General features: G+C 39.9%; 2 protein-coding genes across 2 annotated transcripts in view; one reads left to right on the forward strand and one right to left on the reverse strand.

Moving 5' to 3' along the window:
- Window positions 1-122: 122 nt before the first annotated feature.
- tysnd1 (trypsin like peroxisomal matrix peptidase 1) lies at window positions 123-4,456 on the forward strand. The gene is made up of 4 exons (XM_086093345.1): window positions 123-1,382; window positions 2,031-2,161; window positions 2,693-2,878; window positions 3,635-4,456. Exons 1-4 carry the CDS (start codon window positions 340-342, stop codon window positions 3,835-3,837), a joined length of 1,563 nt encoding a protein of 520 aa, XP_085949471.1. The 5' UTR covers window positions 123-339; the 3' UTR covers window positions 3,838-4,456.
- A 1,055-nt stretch (window positions 4,457-5,511) lies between these two features.
- The window catches only part of spock2 (SPARC (osteonectin), cwcv and kazal like domains proteoglycan 2), a 37,396-nt gene continuing 16,114 nt past the window's right edge, over window positions 5,512-26,793 (reverse strand). Inside the window, exons 5-13 of the mRNA XM_086093513.1 lie at window positions 22,662-22,707; window positions 17,842-17,956; window positions 17,620-17,725; window positions 16,220-16,331; window positions 16,013-16,147; window positions 13,267-13,485; window positions 10,034-10,096; window positions 7,595-7,726; window positions 5,512-6,278 (exon numbers count right to left, since the gene is read on the reverse strand). Coding sequence (XP_085949639.1) covers window positions 6,133-6,278; window positions 7,595-7,726; window positions 10,034-10,096; window positions 13,267-13,485; window positions 16,013-16,147; window positions 16,220-16,331; window positions 17,620-17,725; window positions 17,842-17,956; window positions 22,662-22,707 — 1,074 coding nt within the window. The 3' untranslated portion in view covers window positions 5,512-6,132. The remainder of the gene's footprint in view (window positions 6,279-7,594; window positions 7,727-10,033; window positions 10,097-13,266; window positions 13,486-16,012; window positions 16,148-16,219; window positions 16,332-17,619; window positions 17,726-17,841; window positions 17,957-22,661; window positions 22,708-26,793) is intronic.

Here is a 26,793-nt window from a genome sequence, read left to right on the forward strand (position 1 = left end):
TGTTTGTCTGCTCTATTTTATTTATTTATTTAGAAAACGCACTTAACGCCCATCGACTCTCTCTCTCTCTCTCTAGCCAATCACAATCAAAAAGTTAATGTCGTCACTTCCCGCGAGTCTGAGACCAGGAAGTACTCAAGCGGTGAAGTCCCAAAACCACTTGCATTTTAAACCGTTCGGGTTCAAATTGGTCATGACGAGTCTGTTTATACATTTCGGTATCATGGTTGTGTCGCCACAAGCGTGTGTATATTTATACGTTACATTTCAACGTGTCTTTCAGTAGTTAAACATTGTTGAGCGCCAACATAGGCAAAGTTCATCAACTCAGCTAGCATTATGGAGGTACAAGACGTTGAGATGTGCTGCTATGTCGTTACCTTGACGGAGGCTTTTACTGCCCGTGCGCCTGTAAGCTTTAGCGCTGTTGTCATCCATCCTAGCAACGGATTGGCGATATGCACCGGACTGCCGTTTTTTCGTTTCATTACAGACAAAAAGTCCACTTATTTTAGTGAACGTCGCGTCCTGTTACGTCACAATTTCAGCGACAACCTTAAAATAGGTGTCAGCTTTGCTTCTCGGACTGACGTGGAGGCTAATGCATGTGGAGTGAGTGAAGTTTGTCCGTCTAGCAGAAGCCACAGGACACATGAGCATGAAGCTAAGTTGCTGATGCTGGTCAACTGCATGGAGTTCAAAAATACTTTCCAGGCACTTTTCCATAAAGCTGACCAGTGGCGTTTCCATGGCGACGAGGATGACGACCTGATCCGAGATACTGAATACCTCAGCTGGTTTGCTGTCCTCAATGTGGACGTGCCACATCCGGGTGCTGTCTCCTGGCGGAAGAGCTCATCTCTTCAGAAAGGTTCCCCTGTCGTTGCCTGCGGCTCACCGTTTGGTTCCCTTTGCTCAGACCTCTTCAATGGCACTGTGAGCAGGGGTATCATCAGCAACCTGGCGGGCGAGGGCAACACCATCATCCTCACAGATGCCCGCTGCTTGCCAGGCACGGAGGGCGGCGGGTTGTTTGCGATGGAAGATGACTCACTGCACCTGGTTGGTGTGATAGTGTCGCCGTTTGGCTGGAAGGCCAACGAGTGGATCGGACTCACGCTCGTCTGTTCTGTCCACTCAATCCTATCGAACGTTGTCCAATGCGATGAAATTCCGAACCCACTCCAAGATATCTGTCTTCACCCCGCAGAAGTCATAGCGACCAAAAAGTCCAATGCACGTCAATACCCGAATGTGTGCTTGGTGGACAGCGGGCAGCAGTGGGGATCGGGGGTCCTTGTGACCTCTGAACTTGTTCTAACTTGCCGACATGTCGTGAATGGGAAGTTCACGGTCGCCCTCAAGTTCCACCACGGAGACAGGTGCACACTATTAAAGCCTCTCATTAAAACCTAAATGACACATCCCAAAATATTTATACTGTAATTACTTTTATAAATACAGTGTTAACAGCATATTTGTGATTTTTTTTTTTAAAGGGACATTCACACAATCGTCATCTTTTTGGCTCTAACACCACCACTATGGAACAGAATGTGCTTTAGCTGCAGACTTTCAGCTTTAATTTCATGGTATTTACATCCAAATCAGACAAATGGTGTGGAAATTACAACACTTTGAATGTAATGGGACAGTTGGCTCTTCAGCCGCTCCATGGCCAGGTGTGTTATTCCCTCATTATCCCATTTAGAAGGAGAATATAAAAAGTCGAGGGTTCAGAGCCAAAAATGATGAGAATTGTGTCCATGTTCGATTATTTATGCACCTGACTCAAGGTCTAGTTACAGATGTACTTCCATAATCCCAATTACATTTTTAGACAGGGCTTTGGGAGCATTTTTTTTGCATTTTAGGGAATTTAGTCTAAAGAGCACAAACATTTTGTGTAAATAACTACTAATAGATTCCACAGAAAAAACGCGATTAGTTGAAATTGTGAATAGTGTCAAGAATATGTTGGGAGAAAATAAAACTGAATTTTTAATGGTCAATGTCTGCATGTGCTACAGAGTCATGGACACTGTCGGCGACGTCCTCTTCTCCACTGAGGAGTCATCGCCCTATGACATCGCTGTGGTGCGGTCCAGAGAATTAATTGTGGACGTCGTCGTCCCTCAAATGGCACACGAGTTCAACACAGGTCACTAGCGCAATGTGCAAGGTGTCACACATAGACAATTGTGTGGCAAATGACAATGTGGAGTTATTGTTCACGTCAATCTTGTAAACCTTTGCATCCCAAATCATATTGTTATGTTGTTAATACACTGTATTAACGCTTAATCATTACAGGGGATACGTTCCAGACCTACCCACAAATCTGTGATTATAGAGTGACCAAAACTTTTTTTTTTTATAGCTGTAACCCTCTCACATGCTTTAAACTCCATAAAACACACTTTTAAACACATTGTAAACATAGCTTAAAACACCCCAATAAATGACAAGCACAAAATGTATAGAAAATATTGTACACATTGTCGTGTCTGCATATGCTTAAAGAGGCGGGGCTTTGTGGCAGTCTGCGTGAGTGTCTGGGGGCAGCTGTAGCCCACATCAGCTCCGACATGACTGCTTAATGCGTTTGATTTACTGTTGAGATTTCAATAAATAGCTATGAAGTGTATCCCCCTGTATAATGAATAATTAATATTGCTGTGTTTACCCACAGGTGAATCTTTGTTGGTGGTGGGTTATGGCGGGCTTGGTCGCTGGTGTGGCCCGTCGCTGACCTGCGGCGTCCTGTCGAAAACCATTAGTCAACACCGCCGTCCCATCATGCTTCAGACCACCTGCGCAGTTCAGGCAGGGGCCAGTGGGGGCGCTGTTGTTCGAGCGTCCACGGGAGAGCTGCTTGGTAAGAAACTTGTGACTAGAAAACTGCAAAAGTGCACTCTGTACTTAAAGCTGCACTTTGTAACAATTTGCCCTAAAATAACTTTACAATATGACCATTTATGACTGAAATATTTTTTAATTAGTAGAGTAACACCTTCTGTGTTCATAATGGGAACTCCTGCAGGCCTCTGGCCAATACTTTTCAGACAGGATTTGGGTTTGAATTTCCCGACCTCTGTCTGTGGATGTGACGTCATGTGCGTGTTGTGTATGTGAAGAAGGGAAAATGCAGTTTTCTGATTGTCTCAATAAAAGTTTCCCCCCACCCCCCAAAAAAGAAGGGAAAATGCAAAAAGTTCCATTTTTCGGCCACAGGTGGCAGTATCGATTCGAAATTCACTTTTCTGTGTTCAGTAGCTTTAAGTAACACTACAGTTCTTCCATGTTGGTACTTTTAATCAAAGAAGAGTTCAACCGGTTGTGATTACTGCTCTTTAGTGACATCATCTTTAGATTGTGTCATCAACCACGGAGATTAAAAAGGAAATAATCTATTTTATGTAGTAGATAGAAAGTACAGATGTTTTTAATTTTTTTTTTTTAATAGTTTTGCCTAAACACAAAACTAGTGACTTAAGAGGACTAATTCAAAAAAGGCAAAATCCACAAATGCTGAACTGAGAATTCACAGAGGTTCACTGTACCTGAAAAATACAATAATGAAGTATTTGCACTTTGTTACTTTAGTGACAAAACAATGTTATTGTCATTGCAGGCATCGTATCCAGCAACACGAGGGACTTGTCCTCCCAAGTGACATACCCACACCTTAACTTCTGTGTTCCAGTGAGCGTGCTGCAGGGGCCGCTTCTTCACTTAAGTCGGCTCAGGGACGTGAGGGCGTTCGACATGCTGGACGCCGCGGATGAACAAGTAAAAAGAGTGTGGAGGCTACAAGGTACACAAAGTAAACTGTAAGTGTGATGAAAACCGCAGAGCCAGAAACGGCACTTACTGTGCGATAGGATCACTGAAACGGGCTTGTTCGGTACACTTATGCAGTTTGACAGAGGCTTTTTAAATTGTGAAAAAAAAGTGAGTATGCCTCCTCTCAATCGTTGCCTGTAGAGATCAGGTGATGAAAAATAAAAGCTATTTGTAGAAGTGTGTTACATTTTGTTGTATTATTATGTACAGTATTGTCACAACAATTTTAGACAGTTGTCATGGTAGGCTTATAAATGAGTATTTGGAAACTTGTTTGCTCAACCATATGTTTGGATTTTCCCTGTCGTTCCCTTACCGCCGAGCTGGAAACATGTCAGCATATTAAAGCGCTCAAGTAATAATTGGCTGACAGGTTGCACAGAATGATTGGTCCCATTGGGTAACAGACACTCAGACATCTGCTAGAGGGGATCGCCTGCTCCCAGCACAACACATTTTGAAGTTCTCGCCCACGAATCATCCCTGCGTCACATATTTTGGATAATTTCGGATTCAAAAGTGTGACTTGTATAACTCCGATTTAAGATTTTACGTCAGCATACACATTGAATAGGGATGCAACATGAGCGTCACGTTTCACGACGTTGCTTTACAAAGAAATTTTTTTTAGAATTAATTTTTCAATCTGTAAAACCACCCCAAATTTTTTTTTAAGAGGGATTGAAAACAGAATCTAACAGTTCTGCGCAAACTCTGTCATATTAAAAAATGCTTGTTTTTTTGTGACGTGATGGGTTGTATTATTCTTGTAAAACAACATCTCAAGTACAGCAACAAACAAAATTCTAATAATTCAGAGGATGACTGCTGAAGTAAAATATTACATAATAGTACAAGTGAAAAGTCCTAATAACATAATTCAAATGATGAGAAAAGCTTTAATATTATGAGAATAAACAACAAAATGTGTTGTAATTTTAAGAGAATACTTGAATAATTTACATAATTGAATTGTAAAATTAAGAGGAAAGAAATTCACCATTTTATGACAATGTAATATGAGAGAAAGTAATAATTTTACAAAAATAAAGTTGTAAATTATGAGAAATCTTACAATAATTAAGTAACAATATTACAAGATAAAGGTCAGAACTCTGAGAATAAAGTCACAATAGGATTAAAAGTTGTAGGAAACGAACATAGGAGGGCAAAAAATTAGGATCGTTAAGTCATAGGTAAAAAATGTAATTTCAAGAAAATGAAGTTTTGATATCAAACTTTTAAGTAATTTTCAGGGGAAAAGTAAGTAAAAGTATATAGAAATAACTAATTTTATGATAGCAGTAATAATAGCAGCAAATGTGATATTAGGAAAAGAAGTTGCCATTTTAAGATGATGCTGTCATTTTGTAACAATAGGTGTAAAAGAAAATTTTAGATTTTACAAAAAGTCACAGAATGACGGGAAATGTCATGTTCAGAAAAAATCGTTACACTACGTGATTTTTTTTGGTAAAATTAGACATTTTTATTCTTATAATATGACTTTTTTCTTGCAATATTAGTTGATTTCACATACACGGTAATATCGCAACTTTTATTTCTTACCTTTAAAACATTTTTTTTCTTTTTACCTTGGTAGCGACGAGCAGCATGAAGGGAATATGTACACCACACAAGATAATTCACACAAAGACTCCAATGTACGGTGGCCAGCTGTGGCCACACACACTCACGTTTATTGAATGCTTATCATTTCCTTTTTTTTAAATTAATTTTTTTATTAAACACAACGACCGACCCACACGACGATGCGATGTATACTTGTCGCCTAAGCAAAGAGAAGCCCTCGGCGGAGTGCATGTCGGCGACCTCGGTTTCTGGTACACAACGTGACTTGACGTTATTTACAAGCTGCGGAGTGACGCGTTAAGAATGAGACAGCACTACTGTCACATGAGAGCTGAAGCACATGAGATGAGGACGGTAAAGTCAAAGTCAATGTTGTCCTCTGTATAGTTTCCACTTAAAAAAAACAAGACAAAATGTTTCTAATCTAATGAAAGCAACAAGAGATGGTTGGCCATTTTAAACTACCTGAAAGCTGCTCAAAATCTCCTAGAAAATAAAACGTACGTACAAGAGAATATAACATAGATTCACAAATATGAGGGACAAGCCTTTTGACTGCACACCCCACAATTACTGCTAGTGATATGTTCCCCTTTCAATATCCACCTTGGGAGTTTCCTCCGTTGTTTGTGTGTTTGGAACATGGAGATGCCGTTGGAAAAGGAGAGGCTGCAAGGACAAACGCTCGACCCTTTACCAGATGTAACCCTCGTCATCCGCCTCTCCCGCCTCGCCCTCTTCTTCCTCTGCCTCCTCAGCGGTCTCTTCGCCGCCTTTCTCTTCCTCGTCCTCCCAACCCACGCCGCTGCCAAAGTCGCCCGAATACGCAGCTTCATCATCTACGTACGGGGAGAGAAAGAGAAAAAAAAGTAATTGACCATCAGCGCTATAAATGACTGCTGAGAAGAAACGAATGATGTTCATTGATTTAATGCTTGAAATGATAGAAAACTATGAATAAGATAAGTGCTTTGCGGATATGGCCAAAAATACCAGCATGCTAGTTGTGATATGTCCTATACTGAAGCCAAAGGAGTCAATAAAGGCTGTAACAGCAGCCAAAAGTGTTAAAATAATTTCTAAACTACAGACGTCTGTCCATTAAAGGAAGGCGAAAAATAGCACTCAATGGGTAAGTAAAAATATAGCAATTAAAGCAGAACAGTTTATTTCTCAACAAGTCAAGGTACCACTATACCGTAATATTACTATACATTTAATAATAATAATACATTACATTTATAGGCGCCTTTCTTGACACTCAAGGACACATTTGATGCATTACACACACCAACACATTATAATCAGGTCCAAGAGCTGTTTCAAAGATTCTGCCTTAAAGAAAATAATGCCCTGAGAAATATTAATTTCACTAAAGAAATTATTGTGGTTGTACGCTGTATTGTACTAATGTGTTTCTATTTGTAACCTACCTAATTATGCTTTAATTGTATACAGTTGATGCTATACAATGACAATTTTAGGTTTTATACGAACAATATTTTGGGGTGTTTAAATTTAAATTAAATACTCTGCCTAACAGAAAATGCGGAATAATACAAAAATATTACATTATATATTTCCTAAAATACAATTACAGTTGTGTGAACATTATTAGATTTCAGCAGATTTGAAAAAAAATGAGTGTGTGTGTGTGTGTGTGTGTGTGTGTGTGTGTGTGTGTGTGTGTGTGCGTGCGTGCGTGCGTGCGTGCGTGCGTGTGTGTGTGTGTGTAAATATTCTAGTCTTACATCTGCAGCATTGTCCTTCAGTTAACTTTGAACAAGTGCACACTTTCCTAATGAGACATAGTGGAATGGAAGCAGAAACAATGGCGAAATAAGGGCAGGAGTTTGACTTTGTGCTGATTTAAGAGTTATTTCCTAAGCCCTGTCGCAGGAACAGTTCTTATCGGGAGACGGTTCTGTCTGAGCAGCCCTCATTTATCTTGAAAAGACTTTTCTCGCAGTGACAAGACACGCTTTGGAATGCAAATGACCGTCTGACGCATGAATGTGCTCTTTGCAGCGAGGGGAAAGTCACTTGACATAAAAGATACCTTGTGCAGGATGGATTGCAGGAAGGGGGTTAATCCAAAAGGATGCGGTGGGGGTGGGGGAACATCTAAGTGGATTTACGGGGGCAAAAAGCTCACCGCAATCTGGTTTTCCACGAATCCTCGACCCGGCTACCTCGCCGCCGTACTGGTCCACGCACCAGCACTCTCCCCTGTCACACTGCAGCTTCCTGTAGAAGCCATCCTCATCACAGTTTGGGATGAAGCGACCTGGCAAATATGCACACCCACACACAAACGCACAAATTTTTACATACACACACACACGCGCGCGCAAGGGTGAGCATAGAGCAGGCTTGCGTCATGCTTCACTGCACTTGACTCCCAGTATCATGCATGCAGCATATGTTGCAACCAGTTCCATAAGCCATGAATATCAATTTTGTTTACGGAACATGGTGGTGATGAATATATAAAATCAGCATGGTGGAACATTTTGGGAAGATGTGTGTGTGCGCCAAGCCCCTCATACACAAGTCCAGCTCGATATCCTCTACAAAAACTCTTTGGACCATGGATTTTCACCAGATGGAGAAACTGCAACTTATTAAGCTTCAAAGTTACAAGGTTAGACAGTCCAAACTCTACACGCATGATTTGAAAGCTCTCACACAAATATTGTTTAAAAGTATCTGCTGGAAGTAGTTGTAGTAAGTGTTGTAAGTGGTGGAGGGGTTATTAAGCTTGAAAGTTACCCTGTTCCATGCACAGGCCAAGTCCCTCACATGTGACCTGAAATTTCTCACAAGAAGTCCTGGCTCATTATTCTCAACAAATCTTTGGACCTTAATACTGTAGAGCTCGGACTCGCACCAAAGATCTGCATTCGCTGATTTTATATTGACATTAGCCCACCAAATGACTGAATCGAGTACTGTTAAGCCAACAAACAAAAAAATCAATTTGATCAAAATGGTTAAATGGAGTGCACTTGTATAGCGATTTATCTTGATCATACTGTATGTTTACAAAGCCATATTTACTTAAAGTGGAAGTCAAGCTTAAAATTTCTTGACAATAATATGTTATATGTGACCTCACTAGTCTAAACATGACATTGTGATTAATATTACATTTGTGGAATATGAGTTATGAAGCAAAATCTTGCCGTTTTTTTCCATCTCAGGAGGCGGCCATTTTGTCACTTGCTGTCGACTGAAGATGACATCACAGTTGCTCAGGGCTCAGACAACGACCAATCACATCTCACCTGTTTTCTGAAGCTGAGCTATGATTGGTTGTTACCTGAGACCTGAGCAACTTTGATGTAATTTTCACGCAACCGCAAGTGGCAAAATGGCCGCCTTCTTATATTGAAAGAAACTGCTGGATTGTGCTGCTTAATTTGTATTCCACTAACGCAACATTAACTAGAATACCGTATTTAGACTAGTGGGGCTGCATAGAACATATTATTGTCCCAAAAATATTTTTGGGTTGCCTTCCCTTAAGTCATTTGTATTAATTGTATTTAATGTATCGGAATGTAGGCAGGCCTACGCCAGCATGACGCAGCGCATCAGCACACGGACAGGTTCATCTTTTTAGTTTAAAATAGCTTTAACCTCCATGATCCCACACCGTACGGCACCCTGGTCAAAAGCAGAATAAATTATCTATTTTTTTGTCTTTTTGTCCCATTTTAAATCCATCTACATTGCAACTAGCCTCATCCTAGCATGTGCCAAGCTAGTTCATCTCTCAGGTCTGTCCAAATTTGTGTTTGTTGCTAGCATGGCGTTAGCCAACCAGATATTGCTGTTGCTAAGATGGTGTTAGCTGACGCCGGCAAACAGCGAGGCTATGACACATTCTGACTCCAATGGGACAATTCTGATTCGGCGTTCGTTTTCAATGGCCAATAATCCATCACCACCGATTTGTGCACTGCACTAGATCATAGGTTTTCACAAAATGGTGGCGCACTTAAACTTGAAAGTTACAAAGTTCGACAGACAAAGCCCCTCACCTCATGACTTGAAATTTCTAACAGTCCAGCTCACAAGTCCTTTTCTCAAACAAGCTAAGCTAACATTAACGTGTGTTTATTGCCATTTCTATTGGATGTATTCTGGCATAGTGATGAAGCTGGATTTGCTTGACCAATTACATCAATTACATTTTGGAACAACAATGTAACAAATCTGCGCAGAATACAAATAAGATGGCGCAAAATGAAAACATCCCCGCAGTATTTTAAAGGCGCATCTGAAAGTCAGGCTGGCGCTCTGCCCTCTATGTCCTTGCAGAGTCCTGACTCAGAGCCTAGTCAGCCAGCCAAAATCTGCAGTGTGCATGAGTCCAAATATACACACACATTCATTTAGCCACTTAGGCACATATTTACACACACACTTTGGCCTGTTTTTCCTTGCAGTCTGTCTGTATCAAATTCTAATCCATAAACCCAACCATGACCTAATCCCCGCCTCCTGTTAGGGATCTGTTTGAGTCAAATCCTGATCCAATAAGGAGGGATCCAAATAGGATTCAAATAATTCTTACGAGAATACCTACCAAACTTTCTTTTGCCGCCATCTAAAACTTGGATCCTCTCCAGCTCGGCCAAGCAGGGAGGCTCTGATGGAGTGAAACGTGAGAAGATTCATGAAAAATTTGACTTTGATTCCATGCATATGAGGAGCATAAACCAAACTTGTCTTGAGATAACATTGCTGTGAATTGGCACAATACAGTTTTCAGGATGGTGACTGGTTCAAGGCACTGACTTAACAGTGCTTTAAAGGCAGTGTCCCATCAGATGGCACTGTTTGCCCCTAATGTTTTACTGTATATATACAGTGCTGCTCAAAAGTTTGTGAACCTCTTGAGCAATTTGGATTTTCCAATTGTTTCAACCTGATTATGTTGTTCAATCTGAACCATTACATTTTTATATGAAATAACAGGTGTAGGTTTAGCATTTCAATGCATTGTTCTTTATTTATTTATTATTATTATTTTTTGTTATCAATTGTGTAGTCAAAACTTAAAAAGAGTTTTTGGTCAATTAATGTAGGTGCAAAAGTAAGTGAACCCTGAGCTGCATTGCTTAAAACAAGCAGTCAAGTAGGATCAGGTAGGACAAATTGGTAGCCAAACTAACCCCTGAAATGAGAGGTTTAGCAAAGAAATTGTGCATTGCTGACTGAAACAGAGACAAAATTACATCACTTTAGTCTTACCCAGGTGAACCCATACAGGCAGCCATGCTGAGAGGAAGAGAAATCTCAGGGGACCTCAGGAAGTGGGTAGTGACAGCACATCTGTCTGGGGAAAGCTATAAAGTCATCTAAAAAAAAGGTTTGCTTCATCATTCCACTGTGAAGCAGATCATCTGCAACTGGAGAACACTGAAAATGACAACAATCCTGCCTAGAAGTGGAAGACCTTTTAAAAATATCAGCTAGACCCACAAGACAAATGATAATTCAGGTGAAAGCCAACCTGTGCATCACATCGAGGGATTTGCAGACCTCTTTTGCTGCATCTGGGATACATGTGCATGCTTCAACAATCAGAAGAAAAGTCAATCGACAAGGCTTTCATGGAAGGCTTGCTAGGTAGTAGAAGCCTTTGCTCACAAAAAAAGATCAAAGCTGCCCATCTCAACTTTGTCAGCGAGTACCTGACAACACTGAAGCTTTTTGGAAGTCCCTTCTGTGGACAGATGAGTCCAAAATTGAACTTGGTCACGTTTGGTCACAACTAAAACAGTCATCAAAAAACAAAAACAAAAAAAAAAACGCCATGTTTGGTGAAAATTCAGCACTGCATACCAGCAAAAGAAACTTCACCCTACAGTGAAGCAACCAACAACCAAGGAATATCTGAAGAACAACAAGATTCATGTTCTGGATGTGCCCAGTTAAAATCCTGACTTAAATCCTTTCAAAATACTGTGGCGGGACCTGAAGCGGGCAGTTTATGCTAGACGCCCATCCAACCTCTCTCAATTGGCTGCATTTTGCAAGGAAGAGTGGCAAAAATCGGCCAAAGTAGATGTGAAAGACTGAAAAGTCACTAAAGAAAGTGTTTGGATTAAGTTCTCATTGCAAAAGGAGGTGCAATGTTTGATTAAGTGAGATGTTCACAGACTTTTGCACCCATAAAATCTGAGTTTTTCTTAAATCAACAACTTTTGTTCAAGAATGAATGACAATATTATCATTCATTTTGTTCAAGTCCATTATTTTCAATGTCAGCATTGTAGTTTGGGGTATGACTAAATAATTTTAATATTTTATGCAAAAAAATTTGACCATGCCTGCAGGGTTCATGAACTATTGAGCAGCAATGTGTGTGTGTGTGTATTTTATATATATATATATATATATATATATATATATATATATATATATATATATATATATATATATATATATATATATATATATATATATATATATATATATATATATACACACATATATGATGAATACAGAGGAGTCATTATCCATTTTCCATAGGACATGTCCTTATTAGAACTTCGAGGCAGACATTCAAAACCAGTGGTGGGCAAATTCTGTTCTCAAGGGCCGGAGTCCTGCAGGTTTTGGATGTTTCCCTGCTCCAACGCAGCTGATTCCAATCAGCAGAATCGTTATCAAACTTATGCAGAGCTTGCTGATGAGCTGATCATATATCAGCTGTGTTGGAAAAGGAAAACATCCAAAACCTGCAGGACTCCAGCCCTCGAGGCCCACCCCTGTTCTAAACACGACCACGATCTGTGCTGCCCATAGACTAGTCATTCGTTTGGAAATTTTAGGAAGGAAGGGATCTTTGATCTAATATTTCTGTGTTTGTAAAATTTACACTCAAATATAACTTGACAAAATCCTCAACAGTCCCCACAACGCAAGTATAGTTATGCTTGTAAATTATTTTTATACAACTTTATTCTAATTAAGTTATGACTTGTTTCTTGCAATATTAAAATTGTATTTTCTTCTTGTAATATTACAACTTTATTCTCATAAAAGTACGATTATTTCTTGTAATATTAAATTTTTAATCTCTGAATCTTCTTGTTGTTGTTGTATTTATGTATAATGTAGAATTGTATCTTTATTTGTGTAACTAAATGATTTTTTCCTGCTTAAAGCTTTATTCCTGTAAAGTTAAGATTTTTTTTCTTGTACCATTGCCATTTTATTTTCACAACTATTTGTTTTTTCATTTTTATTATAATACAATGTGATTCTCATTGAACCATTCTTGAAAATGTGTTCTTGTGAATTTACGTTGTTCTTGTAAAACAGCAGTTTGAATGAATCCTGCCTAGCAACAAGTGACCAGACGATGTGACTGGGTTAAAGAATCCAAGGGACTATAGACTATTCAAGTGGTTTATCAATATAGAATATCTGAATTGTGGATTTTTTTTCTTAACTTTGCAGCAATAATAATCTTCCTCTGCAAGTTCTGTTTCACTTGCACTGAAATGCCGGGAAGTTCGGGACCGAGATTCAGCTCGGCTGATGGGCTATATCACGACTCGTGAGCTGAGGGAAAACGAGGCTGTCAACAAGCAGCAGCAATGTTCTCCTTGCCTGGCGGTAGACATTTCAACCCTCTGGGGAATAGGAGGGAGAGATATCGGGAGGAGATAAATGGTGACAGACACGCGGAAACTACGTAGTCAAGAGGTGACCCTCCTTTTTTTTTTCTGTCCCGAGGGCGGCCTTGATGTTAGAAAGCATGGCAGTTACGGTGGAGGGGGTAACGGGTGAAAACGTTCCACTCACTCTCTCTCCAGAAGCACAGACACCACTCGGCCGTGGACACCTTGCCGTCCTTGTAGGAGTCGCACGAGTTGAAGAAGGGACGGATGCAGATCTCGTACTTGTCCAGGTTAATGGCGGCTAGCTCGGCCTGATCCAGGTACAGGTCGCCGTTGGTGTCCAGCTTTGAGAACATCCAACCTACGGAGTCCTTGCAGCTGGCCACCAGGCTCCTGTCCAGCACTGAATGTACACAACGAAAAACACACATCAGGAAGCCAGACCAATGGTAAATTAAAAACAGGTGAATAACTCTGAATTACTCTGAGTAATAAGAATAACTGAACTACAAATATTGGCTTGGTAGCAATTCAGCCCTCAAAGCCAGTGTAATTGCATGGAATTTGGTACACATGATTGTCTATCAAGGGTAGACCATAAAAAAGCCACATCTGAAGACCCACAGAAAGGCGACCATTTTGAACTCACCATGTTAGAGACCTTTTGCCCGTTATTAATAAGAAAAACGTGTTTTACCAAGTTTGTTCAATTGAACAATATTTAAATCTTGTACATGGGACAGATGACTGATACTAAACTGCAAAATAAATAAAAATGGTCATTGCTGGAATCTGGATCATGTAACCGTGTTTGATGGTTCTCCATTTAACACAAAACTGTAATAGCTCAACTCCACAAGGTCACTGTAACGTCTTGTGTGTGATGAAGGTCCCTCACTGAAGAGACTCAATAACTCTCCTGGCGCTCAGATTTCCTTTAAATTAGTCTGGTGCATCTCCCATCTGTTTCAGGTGTGTCAGAATGCATTCATCACTTTTCGCAGCCTTAACTCAAGTGTGGTGTTTGAGCTGAGTCATCAAATACCTCTCTCATCCTCTGTCCACACACTATCGAAAACCCACATTTATTGCATGTCTCAAGTCTTGAGAACAAGTTTGCTTTCAAAGGACCTCGGGAAATGTCCAACTTAACCTAAAATGGCCGCTTCAAACAAAAATGCCAGACTTCCTGTGTCTTTTTTAAGTCATATTTTGTGGGTTGACTTAAGATAAAAATGCTTACCAAATTTCAAGGGACTGGCTTTAGGGTATGAATTTTCCAAATTTTAAATTTCTGAAAAATTCGTTTTCAGATGCTACTAAGGCAAATTTTAGAGTCAAGTCTGCATGTCATGTTCTTCGCACATGCAATGATGAAATTCAAGGTTGTCCATCTGTCTGGTTCAAATTCGGCCACAGTCAAACAATATCAAGGACAAGTTTGTTTATGACCTCTGGAAATGTGCAAAATGGCAGATGGTCCTGTGTCTTTTTGTGCATGTCTTTTAATTAAGACTTATTATGGGTGTACTTGTGCCTACATTTCATCATCCAAAATGAAACTTACTTTGGACTATGAATTTGCTAAAAACTGTGTGGTGCTACTGTACTAATTTTGAGGGCGTACACCGGCCATTCCACCATCCCAATCTCTGCTCACATTAAATGACGAACGGAACAACATTATTCGCAATTTAGCATCCCTCACCCTTCTCGTATATGTAATTAAAAGTTTGGTATCAAATACTACACACTAAGGGACACCATAATGATAAAATAGTATTTGAAATGCCCCTGAAAAGAAGACAAAATGGCAATTCCCAAAGTGAAATTGGCTACGGGTATGAATTTTCCCAAAATTCCAAGGGTCACCTAGCCAGTTGTTGAAGGTAAGGCAAATGCAAATGGTGGCAAAGGCAAATTGAATCACTGGGAACTAGATTGGGTTAACTCCATCTTTGTCAATTCACTGGCGAGTGATTTAAAGTTTATGGCTGCGGCTAAAGGTTTAGTGCAATACTAAGTCCAATCATCCGTCACATCTATCAATATTTCATGAAATATGATTTCATTTATATTATTATACACTGGTGGCACAGAAAAGCCCCCTAATAGTTCTGCGTGCAATAGCGGTCTATTTATGTCAAAATTGTGACTAAACCTTGACTTAGACCAATAGATATTCATTCAATCATTCAAGATAAAGATAAGACAAAGTTCTATTTATCTGATTTCATTATTATTATTTTTTTTAACAATCCGGTCCGTGACTTTTGTGATCCGTTGCACCACTAGTTGTTCGGGTACAAAAACTATGAGGTGGTCAACAAAAAATGATTTGCAGTGTGTCCAAGATTAGATCACTGACGGAGAGGCAACAACTTCAAACTTAGTTCAACATCTGAAGTTGCACAAAGAACAGTAAGTAAGCTAATGTCAGTTGTTTATCGGCTAATTATTGTTGCTAGCTGCGAAGTTAATGAGACTGTAAAGTCACTGGTAACACATTGCAAACACTGCAATCTGTTCCACCACTCTGGGTTCACTCCATGAGTCCTACTTTGATGGTCACCCGAAATAATATAATCTATGATGTTGTTAAGATGACTGAGGGCAAAGACTTGAGACCTACTTATGACTTGCAAAACAATGACTTACTCCCACCTCTGGTAACTGTGCATTATGCCTTATCTCTGTTCATTTCTGCACTTATGTGAAAATGAAAAAAATATGGAGTTGGCCCATTTGAGTTCTCAGTGCTTAAATTTGATAAAATGTTGTTTGAGAAAGCCTTCAAAAGGGCAATTTATTTGGCCTACAAATAATAACGTCAAAAAATATAAATAAATTTCAAGAGCGTCCTCGCACTGCATGCCTCGACCCATAATAGCAGTCACGGTAGTAGTCGTCGTCGTAGTATTTTCTCCAACCTGATGCAGTGTTGGCTGCTGCGCTTTTGGCCCCGGGCTTGCTGTTATTGTTCTGCTTGGCATTATTCTGAAGAAGTTGGAACCAGTCCCGAAGACGCTCGCCAAGATCAGCCAGATCCTGTCCGGTGCAACTCTCTGCGGGGAGGTCCATATTTGTAACAACTTCTCGTGCTCATGTTTACGTTTAACACACAGCTTGCATCTTACCGCGTTTACTCTCCTGCTTGGCAGCGGGAGCGGCGGTGGAACACGGGCAGAGACCCGAGCACTTGAGGGTCAGCTCCTTCCCTGTAAGACACGCCTGCTGCTCCAGCTTGCACTGCGACACAAACACGCACATTAATACACACACACATATACGTGCGACAATGACACGTCAAGGTGAAGTCAAATGACTTATTGTAGGGACACGGATCAAATATTCATGAGGCGAGCGACTGTATGCCTTCGTTCCTGTGCGAGACTTGCACAAGGTCAGCAATGGCGATGTAAAAGACATAGTTTGAAGCAATAAAACTCAACCCCCCCCAACCTATATTGGTCTTTTTAATTCTATACTTTTTGTCCCCCACCTTGAGAGTCTCCCCACTGTGCGATGCATGCCTGACGGTGTCTTTTACACATTTAGGGACTATAGCAGGGGTGTCAATCTCATTTTAGGCGCAGCCTGTTTTGGAGTTATGGTTTCCCTCGGAGGGCTGTTATGACATGTCACTGTCAGGCAGAAGTCTTGCAAAATCATTACTTTTCAGGTAATAAAAACGCTATTGTTTGAGTTACCAAACACTGCATCGTTCAAGTTGGTATCATCCACAACATCAACATCATCCACAACGTCGACCGTAAATCATGTTAATTCAGTAATTTAATAGGTTAAAAATCTGCTGATTTATTACACTGCCGAGTCAAGCCGACCCTCGACCAGACAAAAAGCCTTTAATACTTCACAAAAGCAAACAACTGTGGTTGCATCATCATCTCTAACTTGAACATATCAAACCTATTTTCACTGCTAGTATCTAAAAATCATCTAGACTTTCAATCTTGAGGCGGAATAATGTCGCATGGCTCCCACAGAGGCAGACAATACAAAAGTTATTTCTCAAGCCATTTTTAACACTTTACGTTGATTAATAATGCGTAAAAATTACAGAAGACATGGGGACCAGTGACAATATGTTTAATCAACTATTGTTCATTTTGTTTTGAAAAATTTGCTTTACTGATTGAAATTCATGTTGTAAATGGGTTCATATACAGCAAGGCTTTGTTGTTTAATACGCTTTAATTTTGCATCATGAATTTTATGGAATTTCCATTCTACTTCCTGCAATTCAAATTTGAATTGCAATTCTGCTTCCTGTTTGACACCTCAATAATTAAGGGGGTCATTCTCACTTCAATTCTGAGTTTCGTACAGGCCTGTTGTGTGAATGTGAGTGTGAATGGCTGTTTGAGATGGTGTACAAATAAAGAATCCAGTGAAAATCACATGAATCCAAAATACAACAACAGTGGATTTGGAATTCACTACACTATGACTGGCCCAGAAACAACCAATCACGGTCACTATATGTGTGTGTGTATAATGTCACATGTCAGGGTACCCTTGAGGCATAGTTGTGCCCGTCAGATCCGCATACAGGCCCGGTGGAAGAGATGGGACATGGCTGACAGTTGCCGTCAGAGGACCTGAGAGCAGGCTGCTTGAGTCTATGGAACAAAAAAGCGACACCAGCTACTGACTTCCAGGCTTGGTGTTTCTATATGGCCTCTTTTGGACTTCCGCACCAAAACTCAGGGTGTTGCACACACACACACATCCTCACCTGTGCTCAAGCTTCTTGCGATTGATGCACACAGCTCTCTGGTAGCCTTGGGCGATACACACCTTGTGTCGGCTGCACTTAACCTTTTGACACGGGTCCTTGGTGGTGTCCACGTCTGCGAAAACAAGAAGATGTGTTGTGCTGTGTTTCAGATTCAATCTCAATGCCTTTTGTGCGACACATGTACACTACATGTTTCTGTTCAAGCATGATTGTGCCCTATATTACCTAAAGCAAAGCCTGTAAAAGGCAGCGGTGGAGAGAAATACACGGTGCTCCATTAACTCCATTACTCTGTGGTGGTGTTTATTTAGGACAACAACGCAGCAAAAATGAGGTCAAACTGTGTTTTTAAATAGACTGTGTAAAATGGGATTTTATTATTACAAGTTTTTCTTATGGCACAAAAATTAATATCACATTCCGTGCTCATGACACTTCTCCAGAAAAGCGACATAAAAAAAAACAATGGACTAATGGTGGCATTTACAGGTGTAAAGGAAGCCTCTGAAAATGATGCGGTAGACATACTTCGATTCCATGTCAGTGATGTTCATACAGAGCAGTGATATGAAAAAAAGCCTTTTACAGACACTGCAGAGTGGTGCCTTGATTTATGAGTTTAATTTGTTCCGTAATCATGCTTGTAACTCAAAACATTTGTCTTTCAAATCATTGGAATGAACAAAAATGCCATTAATTTATTGCAGCGTCTCATAAAGCATCAACAAAAAATCTTGTAATGTGTGTGTGTTTTTAAAATGTATATAATAATAAGAACAAATAGCACTCTACGGTTTCATAAAAACAGCAATATCAAGAATGAATGTGTAGTGGTCTAAGGCGGGTAGTATAATACATAATAAACGAGAAGCCGGACATACTGCTCAGTAAGCTGCAGTAATAGTTGTTTTTTCACAGAGGATAAATAATATATGCCTGTGAATATAGTCACATTGTCTGTCTACATTTGTGATGCACCATTTGTGATCAAATATCCATTGTGTAAAGGTTGTAGCACCGTAACATTGATGCTATTTGTTAGCTAATGTATGGTGTTTTGAATTTTGCGTTAGCATTAAGCTAGCTTACTTTCCTAGGCATCGTTATGTTGTGTTAAATAAATATCAGGTAACTCTCTTAGTTTCATGTATAGTTTTTCAGTAAATTTCAACTAGAAATGCTTGTAGCCGCCATCCTAGCTAGCGCGCAGAACTAAAATAAATGTATGTCGTATGTCTAAAAACCCGTAACAGTCATTTTCATGTTGGTGCCATTTTTGTGGAACAATAAAAAAACGGCAGAAAATGCTGTCTTTTTTAGGCTAGCGTCTCAGTTGAGTCCATAACAAGCCTGATTTGTAGCTTTTCTTCACAAATTCACAGATTTTTGCATCCATGTTATGATAGGTTGTAAAATGAAAACATTAGTAAATAAATCTGTGTCTGCGGTTGCCAACTGCTGTGTTGGGCGCACACCAGCAGCATAAGGTATCTGCCTGAGCCTCATGTTAACTTAACAGGCTTCCGCGGATTAAAGCAACGGCGGGCGATGATGATGTTACCATAGCAACAGGCTCTCGGCGGTCCTGGGAATCATTTCTGGGTTGACTGTGATTTGTGGCTCAATCTGGTTTGTTTGCAAGAACTCTCGCTCGCTGTGCAATCATGTCAGCGTGACCGTCTTCAAGGCTTTGTCTTCATTTTATGATAATGCTCTTATCGATGCTGATTCCTCCAGATCTCCGCTATGCTATTACACTAATGCGCAAATCGGCAGAAAACCTCCCTTGATTAGGTGCTTTGGTACAATCCAATGCAGATTCAAATGAGGTTTATCCGTAAGGATTGAGGATATGAAAGTGGACCTTTTTATCGCCCGTGCACACTTGAACACAATCACTCCTAATAAGGATGTAACGCTAAATTGCCTGCACTTGTAAGGATGTGGACGCATTTGTCACACACTCACTTATTATGATGAAAGTTCCTGGTTGCCTAGGTAACTGCCCTTGTTCTAACTGACATTCTAAATGTCATCAGCATCTTTCTCCCACTGTTGTCTAGCTACGATCCACCCTTTTATAGAGATGTATCTTAACGATGCAATTTATATACAATATATGAAAAGGAGTGGGAAGAATTACACCATAAGTTTATGCTGTACAATAATTACCATTGAAACAAAACACAATTAATAAAACATGATTAACTAAAATATTTACTTTAGTCATTAAATTCCAAAAATGAAACAAACTATACAGATTCAAAACATAAAAACAAAATAATTTTCAGAGGGCAATTTCCTAGCTAAATTTCCATATGAAAAAACACTGATGTCAACCCCCCCACCCCCGCCCCCCATTTAAAAAAAATGTTTTTGGGATGAAACTGAATGCACACATTCCAATAACCTAAAAATTAACAAATGCAAAATAAATGGACATAAGTGTTTTTCACATAGCAGCGATGATATGTAATATTCTAATCTCTAATGTCAGCATTTTTCTGTCCTCTGATTACTTAATCAGTTTGAGTTTTCTTGCATTTTTAAGTTGGACTTTTCTAAAAAAGATAGAAATCATGCAGTGGTTTTTTTTGTATGATATTGATGATTTCTATAATTGTGGCGTGATAGTGGTAGTATTAAGTTAGATAAATTCTACACCAGTGCAAAGGACACCACCACAATAATGGACATATTGTGGACTTTATACTTGATAATCTGATAGTGTCCGTCAAAATAACGAATGAAAAATTGGACCCTGCAGGCCTTCTCTTATCTCAGTGTCGGCCACTGCAATGAGGTCATTGATTGATTGTGCCATTCAAGATGACCTCTCTGCTTGAGATTACATCCAATCCATCCATTTTCTGTTGTGGTAAAAAAACAACTTGTAAAAAAGTTTGCATGCGCGTGCTTGTTTGTTCTTACAAATCCGAATTATCAGCTCCGAGCGAAGCGACGTGATTAAATCAGAGCAGAGAGCCACTGACTGCATTGATGAATTGACTAGAGTGCAAATTACCCTGACCTCTCACTCACTCACTCAGCGCACAGGTCGCCTCAAGTGGAGACAGATACTGCAGTGCCTGAATGTAAATTTCCAGACTCTCCGTTTATGTGTGAGAAGTGTTGACAAATTCGTACACGTCCATCTTCTGTGAGGTCAAGAATGCCCAGTGGAGGAAAAAGAAGGACTGCGGGCTCTTGTCAGATCATTGTTCAGATTTTTTGACAAGTAAGGTGACCTTTTTGTGGCATGTCGTTAATATTTCACTTTAATTCATCTGAGAGTCTGCTCCTATGCTGCTGTTTTGGTTAGCAACAGAGCTCAAACCAGCCTCCTCTTTGATTTCAAATTCTCTGTTGGACTTAATGTTTTAGTGGCAATTTTCATCTCACCAAAGCGGGTGATGTTTGTCGATGACAGTCTTCCATTAAATTAAGTCTTAATAACTGCCACTCGTGTCTCGCATATTTTATCTGCCGTGCTTTTACTTGCCCGTCCAGTTTTCTACTGCAAAGCATAATTAGTCCTTCATTAGGCCTTGAGACGCCGCACTAATGGATTTTGCCATTCATACGACTTAATTTAAGCTGCAAATCAAGCGGCGAGGACACGACACTGCTGTCATAACTTGGCTCAGTTAATGCTGAGCTGTGATGCGAGGACGTTCTAGAAAACTAGTCTTTACGCGTTGCGGATTAAAAAAACAAAAACAAAGGACAGAGAAATAAGAGACAGAAAAGAGCGGCGGTGGGTTGAAGCAGAGGCAATGTTGAGCATCTCCTTTGGGAGGCGCATCAGATCTGCTCGAGCACATCAAACAGAACACAACAATCACTCAATCTTTTTTTCTGCTGCGAGAGGATATGGCGGGTGACCCCGTTAAACACGCACACACTCACACTCAAGGCTGTGCAATACAATACACAAGTGACGTGTGTGTGTGTGTGTGTGTGTGTGCGTGGGGGTGTGTGTGTGTGTGTGTGTGTGTGTGTGTGTGTGTGTGTGTGTGTCCGGTTCAACCGGGGGTCATGGATTCTGACATACGATATTCAATTTTGATCGACTGCTTCAGATTCATGTTGTTAACTGCGTCATGTCACATTTGGATGAATTATCTGTGTGATGCAATATCTGTCACATCAGCATCATTTAACTCATTCACTCCAAGCCATTTTCACTGAAGCAACCCCCTTCACTCCCGGCTGTTTTACTGGATGTTGACTGATTTTGCAAGGCCCACAGAATATTGTGTTTAATTGCTATAAGAACATGGAACCTACCAAAAGAAAGATTAGAGTCTCTTCTTTCATCAGGAAAAAAAGTATATTTGTATATGTGTCAGCTTTGCAGTAATTAGCATTAGAATATAGCTAAGTTTCATCATTATTCACAATCCTGTTGAAAACCATGGCAAAAAGAGCTTGTTGTAACCCTGGCTGATCTCTTATTCTCTGCTGCTACCTGCTGGCCGTTTTTTTTGTAATAACTACCATTGCTTTAAGTGACCTATTCAGGTCAGAGGCTGCATCAGAGCCTTCTGTATGCTCTAGCATAAAAAAATAAACACATTAAAACGTATAAATACGTTTTTGGGACCATGCCAATATTTAAAATATACAGTTTTTATACATTTTTGGGAGCAAATTAGTTTGTCTCCAATAGGGCGAAACATAATTATCGGCTTGATTATAAATAATTCAGTCAATTGTGCAGAATGGATTTTCAATTAATTGGATGTTACTAAACAATGTTCATAGTTTTGATTGTCCAGTTAAAGAATAAGTACAAATAGCAAAAGAAGACTTACTGTCACTGGAGCCTTGATTCTCATCCCAGTTGCGCACATAATCATCCTGCACAAAGAAGTAGAAAAGAATCAGTGAGTTGCTGGGGAACTGCAGACAATGAATGCAGTTTAAAAAAAAAATAATATTTAGTAAGAAGTGACATTAGCGTTGCACGCTGAATATAACATGCACATTTTGTCTTGAAAGCATGATGATGAGCACAGCGAGGTGTGTAGGTAAAATGAGTGTGCGTCTTTATGGAAATGACTCTGACTAATGTCTTGCTGTTTACCTGTACGCAAGACATATGGCGCCCAGGGCCGACTGCTTGGAATTTGAATATGAAGTCGAAGCCATGCACAGATGAAGACGTACGACAGTGTGTATATACAGTATGTTAACACTTAGAAGAACTGACCTCCACTTCCTGATGAAATGACAGCAAAAGGAGAGAAAAACAGTGGAAATTAGTGGGAAGTAATCACTACACCTTATTCATATGATGCTAAAAACAGATACATTTGCTATTTGAATTATGCAGCACAAAACAGCGTATTTTCTAGTGAGCTGTATCAAAAAATTTATTCTGCATTAACCAGGCCAACACTCACTCAAGGTCTGCATGATTTTTATTCATATTTTAAGTTTTTAAACAGTTTGGGATGCTGACAGACAGGTGTTAATTTGGTTTCATTTTTGGACAGGTAGTAATTTTTAGTTTGTGTCGACGGTGGCTCAGGGTGTTGAGATGTTCGTTCAGTAACCAGAAAGTCGGCTGTTCGATCCCCGCTCTCCCTAAGTCATGTGTCGTTGTGTCCTTGGGCAAGGCCCTCCACACACATTGCCTCCAGTGCTACTCACACCGGTGTATGGAAGGTGTGAATGTTTGGTGGAGGTCGGCGGGGCCGTAGGCATACACTGGCAGCCATGCTTCCATCAGCCTGCCCCAGGGTAGCTGTGGCTACTTAAGTAGCTTACCGCCACCACAGTGTGAATGTGCATGAATAATGTATCCATTCCATTGTAAAGCGTCTTTGAGTGTCTAGAAAAGCGCTATATAAATCCAATGTATTATTAATTGTGATGTATATTCGATAAAAAATATATTAATAAAATATGTTTATTATTGTGATGTAGAGTTTTGTTTTTAACTTTTAAAATACAGTTTGTACAGCTGTATAATATTAAAACAAAGTGATAATTAAAAAATAATAAAGTACTGTACAATGAAGCCTCAGTTTTTGTATGACCTAGTTTTAATTTTTTTCAAGCATTTCGTAAGTTGTGGACAGTAAAACGGGTTCAACAGACAGCAAGGTAAACTTTTATTAATAACTCGTAACTCAAGACAATAACAGTCCCGGTCTAATTGGCAACAGCCAAGCAACATTGGCGTAACACATCCTGTCAAAAGTCAGACTGTCAATATAAAAAATGCGAGTGCTTGTTGTTATGCGTTGAGCTGTTCATATAAGCTTTCATTGTGAAACACACCTTGAACCCTTTTAAAACAATGTTACAGAAAAATGCATGAAAATTGATACAATTGAGGAAATTCGTACCAAAGTATTAAAATGGCTTCCGTATCTGCCCACTTAGCCATCAAGACTTTTCAATAAAGAAAAAAGACATTAAATGTTCATTAATCCAGACTATCTGAGCCTGAAACTAAAACTGAGGTGCCTTTGTATTGTTATTTATTTATATTCCCAAATTTTAGCCAGTGTAAAACATATTGCACACAGTATCGTGCATCAGTAAAATGTGGCTTTTGATAAAATATCTCACTATATGGCACAAGTGCTGTTTGTGTTGAAATATACTGTAAATTGTTTAAAGGTTTATCACTATTGCAATACCAATGCTAGTTTTGTTAGCTCATCTCTGGCATCTCCCATTATATGTTAGCATTAAGCTAGCAGAATTTCACAAGGTAAAATTTGTTGTTACGTGTTGTCCGAACCTCATTGTTGGTTAGCTGTAGATATTGAGAAGATTGGGTCATTTTTTTTTTGTTTTTACCCAGCAGATTGGGTTGAAGATAATATTTGGGTGGGCTAAAGATCTGAAGCTGGCTGCCATTTTCCCCCCAAATGTTTTTGTTATGAAGCTGAAGTAAATTTAATGTAACATTCTTACAAAACATTGGTGGCAGCCAAATGGTTCAGTGGGTAACACAGTGGGTGACTTCAGACACAGGATTTGGGTTCAAATCCCGGTCAGGACACATAGCCCACCCACGGAAAAAGGGTGGGTTGTGTCAGGGAAGGCATCTGGTGTAAAAACTGTGCCAAACATATCTTTTGATGAGCGACTTGCTGTGGTGGCCTGTAACGGGGAATGGATTGTCTCGGTCCCTTTTGGACCCAGCACTAGGATAGCCATTTCACCCAAGTGGGGCTACTTTTGACCCAGAATGTACTATTCTTATTTTGTTTAATTTGACAGGGAATTTAACTGGTAAAGGTCTCTTTTTGTAAGAATTGTTCAATATCTGTCAAACTGCTCCCATTTATTGCTTGTATCGCAGTAGTCAACGCAAAAACAATGGCCACTTCGACAACTCATATCTCGAAATTCTTGTTAAATTGAGATACCGTTGTACAAAAAAATTAAATGTAATGGTGGCAGAATAAACTGTGTACCACAGAAAAACACTCAACTCATAGCTAATCCCATTATTCTGAATGAGATTAAACATCTCAGCAGTCCTTGACAAGCAGCCATGATACAAATATTCTTGAGCCGAATCATGAGATATTTACCATGTCTCAGTGAGGCTTCATCACAGCTTTAAACATTTGCCGCATTGCAAGAAGGTGCCAAACATCTCGGAGACGTTCTTCTTTGACCTCCGCAGTGTGATCATATGCAAGTAAATATTTTCCACACTGTCAAAACCGAGCATCTAAACATTCCCCGCCTGCGCGCCTTGCTGGTCTCCATCGTCATTGACAACACAATCCCTTTGCCAGGAAGCCGACATGTGCCTGTGGAATGAACTCAATACTCCATTTGGGTGGTGAGTAATTGTCTGGGTTTTGTAGTTTGTAGTTTACAACCCGACCATTAATCCCGTGTTTACCGCATCTCCTCGATTGATGACTCGCAACCTGAATTATTCAGTAATCCCTATTTGTGCTGCTGCCAGGACCAGTGAGGAAAATGCCCCGCTGCACTGACACGACTGGAAATCGATGACTTGGGAAGGTGCATGTGTGTGTGCGAAGGCAGGAAAAAAACACACACACCTTTTTGAGAGTACAATATAAGTGTGCATGTTGATATGCAGGGTTGGCACACTGCAGCCTGAAGACACTGACTTGTTGTAACACTATTTTATATACTGTTGCAATAAACAACTAGAACTCTATTTTTGTGACCGGTGCAAATCTAGCACGGCCAGTGGTATAAATCTACATGGACGTAGGTTAGACCGAGTGTTTGTAATTTTACCTAAGCCGATTGCGTTGTAGGTGTGAACACAATTGACTTGATTTGCTGCCGATCATCAAAGCAGCTCCTCTCATTCCCTTTGAATGTGACACACTTTCGTCTCGCATAGCGACATCCACGCAGATGCCCGCGGAGCTCAGCAATTGTCTGCATGTGCCCCAATCAAATTCACCAAAATCGCCTTGGATTTAGACATGGTCCAAGCAGGTTTAACTTTAGACCCGCTTTCTGCCACTAAATTGTCATTCCGCCGGGCGTATCTTCAAGGACGCACGCTCAAGTAAAAGCCAAAATAATTGTCCGAATGACGCACTGTACATAAAGGCAATACTGTATTTGGAAGAAAGCTTTCAAAACAAGCTTGGCTAAAGATAAAAGACATGACAATGTGATCCAATGTAACAGCCTGTTCTGGCAAATTCCCATTACAACTCTATGATTGCGGTCGTCTCAGAGGAAGTAAAAACAAAATCTCGAAAACTGTGCTTTTACATTTCACAGTGAGAGTGGAACAAAGACCAAAATTGAGCTGCCACAGCTATCAAGCAGTGTCAAAATTCTACAGAAATCATCTCACAAAGTGAGTCTGTCTGCCTTACAATTGGACCAATAGGAATACACTCTGAAACACACTCTCAGCCTCTTAGCTTTAAATGCTAAAGACAGACTTGTTTTGGTCATGTAATTTTAGCTAAA

The sequence above is a fragment of the Leptonotus elevatus genome, chromosome 13, assembly GCF_054856555.1.
Source record: "Leptonotus elevatus isolate MCC_2025b chromosome 13, RoL_Lele_1.0, whole genome shotgun sequence".
In the NCBI taxonomy this organism is placed as follows: Eukaryota; Metazoa; Chordata; class Actinopteri; order Syngnathiformes; family Syngnathidae; genus Leptonotus; species Leptonotus elevatus.